The sequence below is a fragment of the Gopherus evgoodei genome, chromosome 6, assembly GCF_007399415.2.
Source record: "Gopherus evgoodei ecotype Sinaloan lineage chromosome 6, rGopEvg1_v1.p, whole genome shotgun sequence".
NCBI lineage: Eukaryota > Metazoa > Chordata > Testudines > Testudinidae > Gopherus > Gopherus evgoodei.
Window position 1 is genome coordinate 36,314,530 of NC_044327.1, and position 15,011 is coordinate 36,329,540.

The window sequence follows — 15,011 nt, forward strand, 5'->3', positions numbered from 1 at the left end:
CCGAATTCGTGTTAAATCGAGTCTCATTATATTGGAGTAGAGGTGTATTAGTAAATCTTATCCATAGCCTATATTTGTTTCCTTTTAAAATCTCGCGTGTGTTTGGTCAACCTGTATATCTATTTTATTCAAATTCCAAAAATAGTATGAAATCTACCTGATATTAATTATTAGTAAAATTTCCATTCGGAGTACTTATTGATTACTAATGGCAAATAAGTAACATGAAGGCAGAAAGCAGAGCTTAGAAATCATGAAGGGAATCTAGGCTGAGTACTGTCTATCACACAAACATTTCTAGGGAAGAACAATGTATTTATAGATGCAACTACCTGGAGCATACTCTACCACAGAATTTGCTGGCTGAGGCATGAAGGTTTAGTCTGTAGTGTCTCAGTACTGTATTACGGATATCTGCAAAAAGTACAAACTTTACAGATCTATACAGCCTTGACATGCCTAGGGGGTCTGGTGCAGTATGTTGTAATACTATCAGGAACTGGTCTCCCCCCACTATAATGTACTGTTTTGTTTGTTTCTTGGGTAAACAACTTCATCTACTATAGCTTTAAAATTACATGGAGGATTCCCGAAAGACACCTCAACAAGCCAGAAATAATATGATGTTCAAATGCCACAACTTCATTCAACAAGAAACAAAAATATAAACAAACAAAAAGAAGCAGGATTCATATAGTTTTTGCAGCAAAAAGTGCCTATAGCCACTGGGTCCAACTAACAGCTATCCTCTCTCTTAACTGAACATCTCCAAACAGCAAACTACAATTTTCAAAACAGTCCATTAATTTTGAGTACCTCCACTGAAACATCAAAAGGTGCCATTTTGCAGAGGGGCTGAGTATCCACAGCCCCTAATGATCTCAGTTAAGAGTTGTGAGTGCTCACTGTCTACCAATATCAGGCCCAACATGTTGCACACCCAGAAAATGAGGTCCATGAATGAGTGGCTGTGTGTGACAATTTGGTTTTAGTGACTTGCCCAGCATCATGTGGCAAGTCTGTGTAAAGCCAGGAATAGAACCCAATTATCCTTGGTTGCAGATAAGTGTCCTATCCATACCATCATGTTTTTTTCTTCTTGAAGCCCCATGCCTCATGGACAACACAACACTGCTTCATTAACAATACATCCCATCCAACAACAGAATATCATCTATGATGCACACTTTGAGTGCATCTCCACCTCATGAAATATGCTGAATATTTTGTTGTTGTTTTTTAATCTCATTTTTCACAGCTCTTTGAGAGACAGCACGCAGAACTATAGAAAACTTTCATGTGTATATATGCATACAGTGTACGAGTTGCACGTTCTTGCTCTCACACACACAATTATATATGTGCATACACACATGTATGCGACCCTGTAACACATACACCGTAAGCATATATACACATGCAAGTTTATATATACAGTCTGCACCTACATGCTATGGAGAGTTTTATAACAACATTGCATACATACCTCTGCCCATATTCAATCATCTCTTCCTTGGTATGGTTAATTAACAGGAATGGAGCTGCACCGTCATGGTAATCTGATAAAGTAATTACTGTAGAACGTTCGGTCAGGTTAACATCCACTATAATGCCACCAAGCTATCAGATAGGAAATAAGAGTAAGTATCAGTGGTGTGATAAACCTTTTAATGTATAAAATATCATTTACTTTTTACAATGTGAAAACATTTAACCCCATAAGCTAAACCACAAACATCTGCTTTAATCTACTTTTATTATATTTTCCTGACCACATACTGAAAGTCAGGAAAGAGAGGCTGCATGGTCCTGCTAGTGAAAGCAGGGGGCTGAACTCAATAACCTTTCAAGGTCCCTTCCAGTTCTATGAGATAGGTATATCTCCATATATATATATATATATATAAAATTTAGTGTATATCTCTGTGTGTATATATATATAATTTAGTGTTCCAAGACTACATAGGCATTCTACACCCTCAAATAATAAAGTTATTTGCTGGAAGAGCAATTGTTTCTAGATCATTTAAACTCCAGGGCATGCTTGACGAGTTTGAAAATTCTGACCTCAACAATACGCTTTTGTTAAGGCTGCACCTAACCTTCTCTCCCACAAAGCTGGAGAATGCGACCCTATAACAATCTGTTTAGGCAGAGATAAGACTGACTCTATCAGACAAACTAACCAGTGGCAATAAACATATATCCTTAAGCCTGTGAACATAGCTCTTGTGATGCTTAATTTCATTTGACTATGTTGTGCTACCTCAAGATAATAAAACATGCACTGTAGGAAGTTCAGAAATTCATGAAGTTTAAAAAGCCACCATAACTATCAGCAATGTCCCTACACATACAAAATGAAAAAGTAATGGATAAATCTACAAATAGGGCAACTGACTACAACTGTTATAAACTGGCTATTTCTAACATTTTACATATTTTCAATTAACATAAGCCAGTGCTAAACTGAAATGTAGCCTGTCCCCAAAAGATCACTTTTAATACGGGAAATTAATTTAGAAGCACGTGGGCCTTTATTTTCACTTATCTCTAACTATATTCATGTTTCCTAAAGACACTGCACTGAGTTTAAAATTTTTAGCTGTATGTGAAAAAAGTTCTTCAAATAAATGTTCAATAATAAGAATCAAACCCACTCTTAATAATTGTAATACAGGTAGCAGTCCTACAGCAAACCCTGACTTCTATGACTTTTCCATTCAGATACAGTCAACAAAGCGGTAAAAGTTATAGTTCATTTTACAGGATCCTAATAATATACTGTACACTGTGGTCTAGATTCTCAGCTCAGATATATGATCACTGCTCCACTGACTTAAATGGTGCTCCAAGACCTTTACATCAGCTGAATATCTAGCTTACAATCCTTCTTCCTCCACCTTCACCTGACATCAAGATTATAAAGTCACTCACACCTGGGCCAGAAATGAACTGGTAAATTGCAAAAAATGCAGACTTACAAAATGTAGAGTATTAGCTACCTGTTTTCAGTAAGTAAGTAAAAACTTTAACATGAGAGACAATTAACGGAATAAACACTAGCAGCAAATACAACAGACCTGATTCTGATTTCGTTTAAACAGGATTTCATTTATAAACCAGGAGCAACTCCATTGATGTCAATACAGTTCTACCAGTGTAAAACTAATGCAAATGAAATAGGCATGAAGCCCAGTCAATATTCAAAACAGCCAACATTTCAGTTTTGACAGGTTTCTTTTTTATAGAACATATGAAGATTTTATATATATATATTTTGGAATACCCCATTGTTTTTGGATTAGGAGAAGAGTTTCATATGGGAGGAGGTAGAGTATAGATTTATGTTGTCCTCTATAATTACTAAAAAAAAAATCACTTACCTTATTGCCCAAATACAGCAACGTACAGTTTTCTTGCTTATTAAAACAGATCATCTTGGGGGGAATGTTGGAGTTTTCAACTCTAATCAGCAGTTTATTTGAATCATTTTCAGGCCAAAAGGGAATGCACTAGAATAAAATAATAAATGTTATATTCAAATGAATAGAAATCAGAATGGAAAACTGCTATGCAGCCCTCAAATGGCACTTTTCTTCTTATTACTATAATTTATATTACAGCATCAAGGGCCAAGACCCCATCATGCTAGATGCTGTACAAGCATAGGGCAAAAGGCGGTCCCTGCCCCAAAGAGTTTACAATGCAAGTACCAGACAAGAGACAGCATACGGATATGGACAGACCAATGGGGGAGTATAAGGAAACAATGAGACAACAACGGTTGACATGATAGGCTGTAGTCTCAACCTCCTACAGTGCTTGGCAGCAAGAAAATATATTGATTTTTAAAAACACTTTCATCTTAACTGCTGTAAAATGAATAGGGAGCTCTGTTAGAATTTTCTAAACAGTTACCTAATCTAAAAAGGAACCCAGAACATTTATGCTAGAGCAAGGGAGTGGAAAGGAGGGGTGAGGAACTAATGGTAAAAAAGGAATGGAGGCCAACACATATAGCATTTAAAAAAGAGAACAGCACCTGTAATGGAAAACCGAATTAAAATTTAGAGTATATTAAGAAAGCTCTGGCTTTTTTAACCACCAGTTTCCTGTTTAATCCATTTAACATGTATGGGGGCTGGTATTTTTTTCTCCTTATTGCTGAGGAAGTCCCAGCCATATATTCATGAAAGCTGGCGCACAGGTGTGACTGACTGGTTATGCCTTATCAGTCTGCAAAAGACATACTCTAATTTAAGAACTCTGGTATCTCTTTTACCAAAAATTATGAATTATTTATCAGCTTCAACAGTGACATTCAGTGAGAAAAATCTCACTTTAGCATAATGGTAAAACCTATTATATGTTCAACTCTCTAAATAAGCAAATTAAGTCAGGTATCAGCATGTTAGTGTATTTTTATACTTACCTTTCCTGTTAAAGGACTGTGTAATTAAATCCAACCCCGCACATTGCTCTTTATTAGCACTGTCTTACCCACTGTCTTTTTTAACATTTTCCAATTTTATATAGTGTATTATAAGGCCAATTAAAATTAGACTTGACTTTTCCTTAAGTAAGTACAGCATGTTTTGCTGCTAGTGTAATGAATTCCTTTCTTTCACTGTCAGTCAACTGAAATTTTTTTGGTCATTCATTGAAGTTGACTTCATTATTATTATTTATATTTCAGTAGTACATAAAGGCCTCAACCAAGACCACAGCCCCATTGTACTAGAGTCTACAATCACATAAGAAGAGACAAAAGAGCTTATTTTCACATAGAAAATACAGGCAAAGAGGGAGAGGAGAAAGAGAGGCACTGAAAGATATGACTTTACAGGGATCTTACAGAAGGTCACTAGGAATAGTAGTGAGGTCTCGAGTCCCGTGCACATTTAGACTTTTAAAAACTATACCTTTAAAATTTACGGTAAGTTTAATTCTTATGGAAGGAGACACTAAACAAGAGCCAGGGATTGTTTGGACAAATATTAAACAAGCTTGCCCAGAAAACTCCTCCTCTTTAAATACATACCTGCCACATCTGATATCTCAGTAATGCGCCTCTCCAAAGGAAAATAATATGAACTGTAGTATTAGGATGAGACTAGCATACTCAATTTTGTATGACCATACAACAATGTGAACTCAAAATTTCCAACAGCGAAGGGCTAGTTCACTAACTTACCAGGCCATCAAGTTCCCTCTCCCACAGATTCTCAGACCCCAGGAAGCAGGAAGACAAGAAAATAAATTAGTTAAATAGCAAGACTGACTAGGTTATTCAAGTGAAAAGGGTACGCTACAGACAATGGAAATTCATTCTCATGAAGCAAACAAAAAGAAAAACTATGAAAGGTAAAATGGAAAGGTAAACTATAAGATGGAAATTAGGAAACTAAGAGGAAATCTGAAGATTAAATAGCCCAAAACAAAGAAGGTGATAGACAGTTGTTTCATATATCAGAAGCAGGAAAACTGCAAAATGGAGTAATGGTAGCAATTAAGGATAAGGAAGACTTGGAGAAAACCTAGGCAATTTTTTTTTTTGCACTAGTCTTAGCCACAGAGCATGCTGAGGTCATGCTTATGCCAAAACTCATCTTTACATGGTAATAGATGTGACAGTGTGAGATATGACTGTGTCAAACTGTAATCTTCATTTTATACAAGGAACTCCATGTTCTACTATGTTCTGAAGGCATGTCTAACCTTGCCATTGTGATATACTGAATTAATCCATCCCATCATAGAGCAATGTGCAGCTATCAACTTGGATTGTGTTTCAACTGCTGGCCTAATCCCAGCAAGACACTGGATTTTCTACCCAGGGGCACCAGCATTGCTAGTGGATCTGCAGCTTCTCAGCCTGAGCATACGATGAAAGGGAGAGAGACTATTTAAGAGGGGGTAACTTCCGTGAGATGGGAGGCCATTCATCACCACATTTAAGAAGAAATGCTGACAAAACCTCAGAATCAATAAAGGGGTGAGTTCTGACTGTGGTGGAGAGGGAGAATGTCTCAGGACTTGTTATTTTACAAGTATCTCTAACTCCTGTGCTTTTTAAGAATAAAGTGACTGGTTAAGAAATTCCTTTGTTAAACCTATGTTCATTGCTTGCCTGCAACGTTGTCTCTGAAAGAGTTAAAATTAGAAGCCAGAGTGCCCACAACTAGGTGGGAAACACTTTGGGAGTATATGTAAGCAACTGGGGGCTCAGGAAGTCAGAGGAACTGGTTTATTGGACTCAAGCAACTGGACTGCAGAGTCCCACATCCCAAAGATGGGTTCAGACAAGAAGTCTTTTCCTGTGAATGCACCCTAGAAACCCAGAGCTAGAAGCATGTGGAGGCCAGAGACTGGGTTCACTTACTGACTGGTGACCATCTAGAGGGGGACTAGGCCAGGCTGTGACAAAGAAAACGGGGCATTGTCAGAGCAAAGGTGTCAAAAAAGGAGGAGCTGGCACAAACAGATAAGTTAGAGAGCAACAAGTGAGCTTAGGACTAGGTAGTAAATACCCAAGACATTTTGAGGAATTTGAGAAAAAAGTGTGGCTGAGTTGCAACAAATTAACATTTTTCATTAAAATTGAAGCTTACTAACCTGTAACTTGGGTTCTTCAACATGGACTCTGCATACTCCCACGCTTGGGATGCTTCCACTAGTGCAACTTGAACAGAACCTTAACTAGTGTGGCATCTCATGCAACACTCACGTGCCGCTCCTCTCAGTGTTTGTGAGTATTTGGAGGATGAGGACACAAAAGGGGGCATTATGTTCCAGCTGCTTCAGTTCCTTCCCCTGTGACCCCAGATCCTCTGTTAAGTATGACCCCAAGGAAGAGGGGAAGGATGAAAAGGAGTATGCATATGCAGTCCAGCTTAGGGGACTCAGGTGAGTAACTTTCATTTCCTTTCTGTGTGTCCTCTGCATATTCCTACTCCTGGGATAGATTGCTTAGCAGTATACTAATCCTTGTAAGGTGGGCCATGGAGTCGCAATTGAATAAGGACTTGAAAATTGCTTCACCAAACCCTGCATCTCAGCTAGACGCTAAGTCTAGAACATAGTGTTTAGTAAAAGTATTAATGGGGCTCCACATAGCTATCTTGCAACTTCCTGCAAGTTTTTAGTAAAAGTCATAAAGGCTACTTTCACTTTAGCAGAATGTGCTAAAAATCCCTTTGTGGAGCAGACCAGATGCTAACATACACTTCTTGTATACAACACTTAACCCATCTAGATAAAATTTGAGTAGTGAGTGTGAGCCATCTGTGTAAAGGATGAACATGTTGGGAATTTGTCTAAAATGTTTATTTCTGTCCAAATACTATACTAAAGCTCTTTTAACATCCAGAGTATGCAGTCTAGCCTTCCTTACATGACTAAAAAGTTTAGAAAAGAATACCAGAACATTACTTGCTTGATTTATATGAAACTCAGAAATCACCATAAGTAAAAACCTAGAGCGGGAACATAGCAATAGTTTGTCCTTATGAAAGGCAGTAAATGGTGGCTCATCCATCAATTCTTGAAGTTCACTTTTTCTCCTTGCTGAATAGCTATTATAGAAGCTGTTTTAATGGATAAATGGAAAAATGTACATTCCCCCAAAGGTTCAAAAGAGTGTTGCATGAGATGAGCAAGCACTATATTTAGATCCCAAGATGATACAGGATCTCTAACTGGTAGATATAAATTAAGTCCTTTTAGAAATCTTTTAACCATATAATGAACATCCTATGGATAATAAATCTATGTAACAAGGTGTATTGAAACTACGAAGAGATGGACCTTAACAAAAGACAGCAAGAGACTAAACATTTGAAGATGTAGCAAATACTCTAAAATATACTGAATAGGTGCTGTATAAGGATCTATATTAGCAAATCTGCGTTATATTCAGTAACTACTTTCTTGACGATGCTGTGACTAGCCAATTGTCTAGATAAGGAGAAATGAAAATCCCTTGCTTTCTCAGATATGTTGCCACTATGGAAGGACACTGTTTGAAAACACCTGGTACAGCAGAAAGACAAAAGGGAAGGAACTTGAGTGGAAGTGGTCCTTTCTTAAATAAAATGCAGGTATTTCTGATGGATCGTCTACTGAAGTCTGAAAATACATATCCTTTAGATTGACAGTGACAAACCAGTTCTGAATAGAAAAGAAGCAAATGATGAAGGCTAGGGACAACACGCAGAACTGAAAACTTCAATGAAATGCATTTAGCATCCTGATATATAATATGGGACAAAGATCTCCCACCTCGTTTTAAAATAACTAAGTATCTTGAATAAAAACCCTTTCCCTTCTTTTATATGCAGCACGTCCCCTATAGCTCCTGGTTTTTAGAAGGGAGAGAACTTTGACTCTCAGCAGGCTCTCATGTGATGGGTCCCTGAAGAAGGATGAGAGACAAGGGTTGGAGACAGGGTTTTGAATTTGATAAAGTATCTGTTGAAAATAATTTCTAGATTTGTTCTGTCTGATGTTATAGACTGCCACTGATGGCAGAACTGGGATAGGAGGTCTCCAAACGGGGTAGGGCAGGCACTGGAAACGACTGATTTGCAGGTCCTATGTTCTCATGTAAAAACAGGACTGAGGTTGAGATCCAGAAGATGGTGTAACGGATAGTATCCCTTTACTGCGGGGCTTAAAAGGTTTCTCTTTCTATTGCTGTTGTTGATGAGGAGTCCACTGATGATAATTCCTCTTTTGATAAAAATAGGATGAAGATGGAGGTTACTGTGTATAGTACCTAAATAAAGGCACGTACAGCTGCTTATTTTTTAAAAAACACATGAGAATTTGGCTGTAAACTTAATATTCTTCATTTCCCCTAAAACCTCATCTGTTTTTAACTAAATAAACCATTCCCTTCAAACAGGAGATCTTCAGATCTCATTCTCATCTCTGGAGGAAGACCCACAGATCTTAACCAGGCATGGTGTCAAAGATAGGCCCAAAACCACAGACCTAGCCGAAATAGCCAAAGACTCAAAAGTTGTCCTCAAATCAAGCTTAGCAGCACTCTGACATTTCACCACAATGGATTTGCCACCCTTCTCTGGTCATCTCGGTGATTCTTTATATAGGCTGACATATTTCCCCATAGATGGTACTGACAGCATGCCACCATTGCCTGATAATTTGCTACTCTTATGCCAAAGGTAGCAGAGGAGAAATTTCTTCTTTCTGGCATGTTCTTCCCTTTCTTCTCATCTGGTGTTGAATGAATCTCTTCAGTGTAGCTTCCATCACCAACGAATTTGAGGATGGATGGATGTGAAACATTAATAAGTCTTCTTGGGGAAACTGATATAATTAATCTACCCTTTTAGACATCAGCTGCACTGATGGAAGTGCAGACCATGTTGCTTTTGCTGCTTGACAAAGTCCATTTAGTAAAGCAAGTGTAACCCTCTGTCTTGCAGACTCCACTAATTTATCAAATATAGGTTGTACCATCTTTCTCTATGGACACTGAATAAATATTAAATGTTTTTGTCATTTTAGCCATTCTGTCTAATTCATGGTATAATACAGCATCTTCTGATGATGATGACGATGCTAATGACACCCCAAACACTTTCTTCTAGAGACGTTATGTCTCCAAAGTCCACGTTCAACACTCCTGTGGCTGTTCTATTTGCTCTTCCATGTCTGATAAAGCATCCTGCAAAATCATAGGACCCCCTTCTCTCTCTCTCCATTGTACAATCAGATCCACGCTTTTCAGATCCAAAGACTGAAATCCTTCCTGGATCCGTGTATAGATCCCATGATTGAGTTTGCCAATCAAGTCAAAAGCCTGTATTTAGATCAATGGGTAAAATCATGGGTGATACAGATACTGTCCCAAATCCTTGTGTAGAATAGTATCTATCCTTCTGACAAAGGATCTTATCCAGTTCCATGTCTAGATGCAAATCTGAATGATGCAAATACAAACAGTGAAGGAAGGGCCAGGAAAGGTTCGGGAAAGCTCCAATAGGCACTGCTGTTGTTCAAGCTGCACCAGTCAGAGTGTCCCAGGAGTGGGACCATACAGAGGACATTCAGTGAAAAATCTGTTACTATACTGGAGAACGGGAGGGCAACAAATTTATCTGTTTTAAAATGTTTTTAGCGATGATCCTGAGATCTACAACGCCTCACTTTAGTATCTGGAAAAGCAGTGAGTCCAGGGCTGTTCAATATTTTCATTAATGACTTGGATGATGGAGTGGAGAGTATGCTTATAACATTTGTGGCTGACACCAAGCTGGGAGGGGTAGTAAGCACTTTGGAGCACAGAATTAGAATTCAAAATAACTTCGATAAACTGGTGAATTGGTCTGAAATCAACCAGATGAAATTAAATAAAAACAAGTGCAAAGTACTACACTTCTGTTAGACACGGTACTGCAGAAAAGGATCTAGGGGATATAGAGTCAATCACAAATTGTATATGACATCCCAATGTGATGTAGTAGTGAAAAAGGCTAAAATTTTGGGATATATTAACAGGAATGCAGTATGTAAGACATGGGACATAATTATCCTACTCTACTCAGCATTGGTGAGGCTTCAGCTGGAATATTGTGCTCAGTTTGGGTGCCACCCTTTAAGAAAGATGTGGACCATCTGGGGAGAATCCAACGGAGAGCAACAAAAACAATAAAAGGTTTAGATAACACGAGTTATGAGGAAAGGTTAAAAAACTGGGTATATTTAGTTTTGAGAAAAGATGACCGAGAGGACCCAATATTCGTCTTCACATATATTAAAAGTTGTTATATAGAGGAAGGTGATCAGTTGTTGTCTATGTGCACTGAATAATCAGCTTAATTTACAGCAAGGAAAAGGTAGGTTAGTTACTAGGAAAAACTTTCAACCTATAGAGAGAGTTAAGCAACGGAATAGGTTACCAAGGGAGATTGTGGAATCTCTATCACTGTAAGTTTTTTAGAACATGTTGGACAAACACCTGTCAAGGGAGGATCTAGGTATACTTGGTCCTGTCTCACGATTGACTAGATGACTGCTCAAGGTCCATTCCAGCCCTGTGTTTCTCTGATTCTTGGTAAAAATGCAATTATAAAATACCTTGGTGAGCACAATATGATGTGGCCAAGCCAGTAATAGCATCAAGTAAAGGAAAACTGTACTTCTGTAATCTTTTAGCATTTTGTGGCATGTCAACTAAATAGCCTATGAAGGAGAGCAGTTGGCACACTTTATCTGGACTTTGAAAGAGTCTTTGACATGGTCCCTCAAACTGGTAACAAGGTAGACAGTGGGCAAGAATAGGTAAGTATAATCAGGCACTAGGAAATGGCTAAGAGAAAACACGGAGTCGGAATAAAATGGTCAATTTTCAATATGGCAAAAAGATTAACAGTAGAGTGCTCAAAGGTTCCCTAGGATTGGTGTCATTAAATATATTTATTAATGTTCTGTTACAAGGGATGATCAATGAGGTGGCAAAATTTTCAGATGCACAAAATCATTTAGCTTAATCAAAACAATGGCAGATGAAAGTAACTGTAACTACTCAGGAAAGAGATGTAAAAATTATTAACTCAAAAAAGTATCTTCTCAATGTTCAGAAGTAGCAGTAAAAAAACCAAACAAAAAACCACTATCGTTCACAAGAAATGGGATGTCAAATGAACACGAAGTATTACAGTGCCATTAAGAACATAACATAAGAATGGCCATACTGAGTCAGACCAAAGGTCCATCCAGCCCAGTACCCTTGTCTACTGACAGTGGCCAATACCAGGTGCCCCAATGGGACTAAACCTAACAGGCAATGATCAAGTGATCTCTCTCCTGCAATCCAGCTCCACTCTCTGACAAACAGAGGCTAGGGACACCATTCCTTACCCATCCTGGCTAATAGCCATTAATGGACTTAACCTCCATGAATTTATCTAGTTCTCTTTTAAACCCTGTTATAGTCCTAGCCTTCACAACTTCCTTAGGCAAGGAGTTCCATAGGTTCCATAGGTGTGCACGGTCTGAAGAAGAACTTCCTTTTATTTGTTTTAAACCTGCTGCCCATTCATTTCATTTGGTGGCCCCTAGTTCTTATATTATGGGAACAAATAAATAATTTCCTTATTCATGTTCTCCACACCACTCATGATTTTATATACCTCTGTCATATCTCCCTTCTCCTTAGTCTCCTCTTTTCCAAGCTGAAAAGTCCTAGTCTCTTTAATCTCTCCCCATATGGGACCCATTTTAAACCCCTAATCATTTTAGTTGCCCTTCTCTAAACCTTTTCTAATGCCAGTACATCTTTTCTGAGATGAGGAGACCACATCTGTATGCAGTATTCAAGATGTGGGCGTACCATGGATTTGTATAAGGGCAATAGATATTCTCCATCTTATTCTCTATCCCTTTTAATGATTCCTAACATCCTGTTTGCTTTTTTGACTGCACTTGCACACTGCATGGACGTCTCCAGAGAACTATCCACGATGACTCCAAGATCTCTTTCTTGATTTGTTGTAGCTAAATTAGCCCCCATCATATTGTATGTATAATTGCGATTATTTTTTCCAGTGTGCATTACTTCACATTCATCCACATTAAATTTCATTTACCATTTTGTTCCCCAATCACATAGTTTTGTGAGATCTTTTTGAAGTTCTTCACAGTCTGCTTTGGTCTTAACTATCTTGAGCAGTTTAGTATCATCTGCAAACTTTGCCACCTCACTGTTTACTCCTTTCTCCAGATCATTCATATAATTGAAATAAATCAATGGTATGCCTTTACACTTGGCACACTGTGTTCAGTTCTAGTTTCTTTTTCTCAAAAAGAAACAGACATGGTGAAAATGATAAAAGCCTTGAAACTTTTGTATTGGTGACTGTTTTTAACAGAGCTAACCTCTGAATGCAACCCCTCTTATAATAGTGTTAAATATTTTAAAAGAGTGTTTTTAATTGATAAGTGCTAGAGGTGAAGCCAGGTTTGGGAGTGGAGGCTGACAACTTGTAATCCCCTCCTAACCCCCCCACCCCCACCCCGTCATGACCCCAGTTTGAGAACCCCTGATTTGAAAAGAGGGACTGTTGAGTTTAGGGAGATGTGAATAAGAGGGGATATGTTACACGTGTACAAAATAATAATATACAGAATAATGAATTATGAAGAAACACAAAAAGGTAAATAAACTTATTTATTCTCTCATGACAACAACAAAGGGATATTCAATGAAATGAAAGGCAGCAAATTTAAAACTAATAGAAAATCTCTTTTACACAATCGTAAAACTGGAAGGGACCTCGAGAGGTCATCTAGTTCAGTCCCCTGCACTTATGGCAGGACTAAGTATTACCTAGACCATCCCTCACAAGTGTTTGTCTAACTGGCTGTTAAAAATCTCCAATAACGGCGATTCCACAACCTCCCTAAGCAATTTATTCCAGTGCTTAACCACTCCAACAGTTAAGAAGTTTTTCCTAATGTCCAACCTAAACCTCCCTTGCTGCAATTTAAGCCCATTACTTCTTGACCTATCCTCGGAGGTTAAGAAAAACAATTTTTCTTCCTCCTCCTTGTAACAACCTTTTACATACTTGGAAACTGTTATGTCCCCTCTCAGTCTTCTCTTTTCCAGACTAAACAAACTCAATTTTTTCCATGTATAATTACCCCATATAACTTATTGTCACCAGATGTCACTAATGGAAGAGCTTAGTACTTATAAAAGGACATTTGTACAGATGAGAAAAATGAACTGTTACATTAGACAGGGTTTTTAAAAAACTTAGAATGGAAATACACCCTCATATGCCAAGGCAAAAGCCAATCTTTAATTGATGGAAGTCAGGAAAATTTTTTCCTTTTGAGCAACTTCCTTTGAGGCATCTGGTTCTGGCCACTGCCAGGGAAAGGTTACTTAAAAAGATGGACCTCCAGCTTGATCCAGTGTGGCATTTCCTATGTTGTTTATGAGGAATGGTGATTTAACAATTTTATATTCAATTGTATTTTTTCTTCCATAATCATTAAGTATAAACTCTATATTTAACAATAGTGACTATTAAAAGTAGAACAGTAAGACATGGTTTCAATTTATTTATAGCCAGATTCTGATACTCTTATTTAAGTAAATCCTTACTCTGCAAGCAATCCGTTGAAATTAGTAAGACTACTCACAGAGGCTACATTATCACTATATGATCTGCTATGTGCTAAGGGCAATACATTGTTATGTTAGTCCTAGAGCAATCCATAAGAAAATGTGACCCCAGTTCTTCTGCTGCTTTGCAAAGGGAGTAAACTGCACACTGCCCAACATGTCAGCACAACTATACCACCACATGCTATGGGAGGAACAGAAGAAAAGCTGCACCTACTCCCCCATCCACCTCTGTGAGGGACAGGAGAAAAATGTAGCAATTCTGTGCAGCCTGTTTCTCCTTAAGTGCTGCCACCTGTGATGTGAGTAGAAAGCGCCTTAAGCCTCCTACCAATCTTGCACTGCTATAGACTCATAGACTCTAGGACTGGAAGGGACCTCGAGAGGTCATCGAGTCCAGTCCCCTGCCCTCATGGCAGGACCAAATACTGTCTAGACCATCCCTGATAGACATTTATCTAACCTACTCTTAAATATCTCCAGCGATGGAGATTCCACAACTTCCCTAGGCAATCTATTCCAGTGTTTAACTACCCTGACAGTTAGGAACTTTTTCCTAATGTCCAGCCTAAATCTCCCTTGCTGCAGTTTAAGTCCATTGCTTCTTGTTCTACCATTGGAGGCCAAGGTGAACAAGTTTTCTCCCTCCTCCTGATGACACCCTTTTAGATACCTGAAAACTGCTATCAGGTCCCCTCTCAGTCTTCTCTTTTCCAAACTAAACAAACCCAATTCCTTCAGCCTTCCTTCATAGGTCATGTTCTCAAGACCTTTAATCATTCTTGTTGCTCTTCTCTGGACCCTCTCCAATTTCTCCACATCTTTCTTGAAATGCGGTGCCCAG

At 38.3% G+C, this 15,011-nt stretch overlaps 1 protein-coding gene across 4 annotated transcripts in view; it reads right to left on the minus strand.

Annotated features, from left to right (window-relative positions):
• The window catches only part of VPS13A (vacuolar protein sorting 13 homolog A), a 332,822-nt gene that overhangs the window by 87,112 nt on the left and 230,699 nt on the right, over positions 1-15,011 (minus strand). For 2 of the 4 annotated variants that reach the window (XM_030566144.1, XM_030566146.1), the window contains exons 51-53: positions 5,198-5,236; positions 3,387-3,515; positions 1,487-1,620 (exon numbers count right to left, since the gene is read on the minus strand). In XM_030566144.1, the coding sequence (XP_030422004.1) occupies positions 1,487-1,620; positions 3,387-3,515; positions 5,198-5,236 (302 nt within the window). The remainder of the gene's footprint in view (positions 1-1,486; positions 1,621-3,386; positions 3,516-5,197; positions 5,237-15,011) is intronic. The other 2 variants (XM_030566145.1, XM_030566147.1) reach the window with 1 other exon arrangement.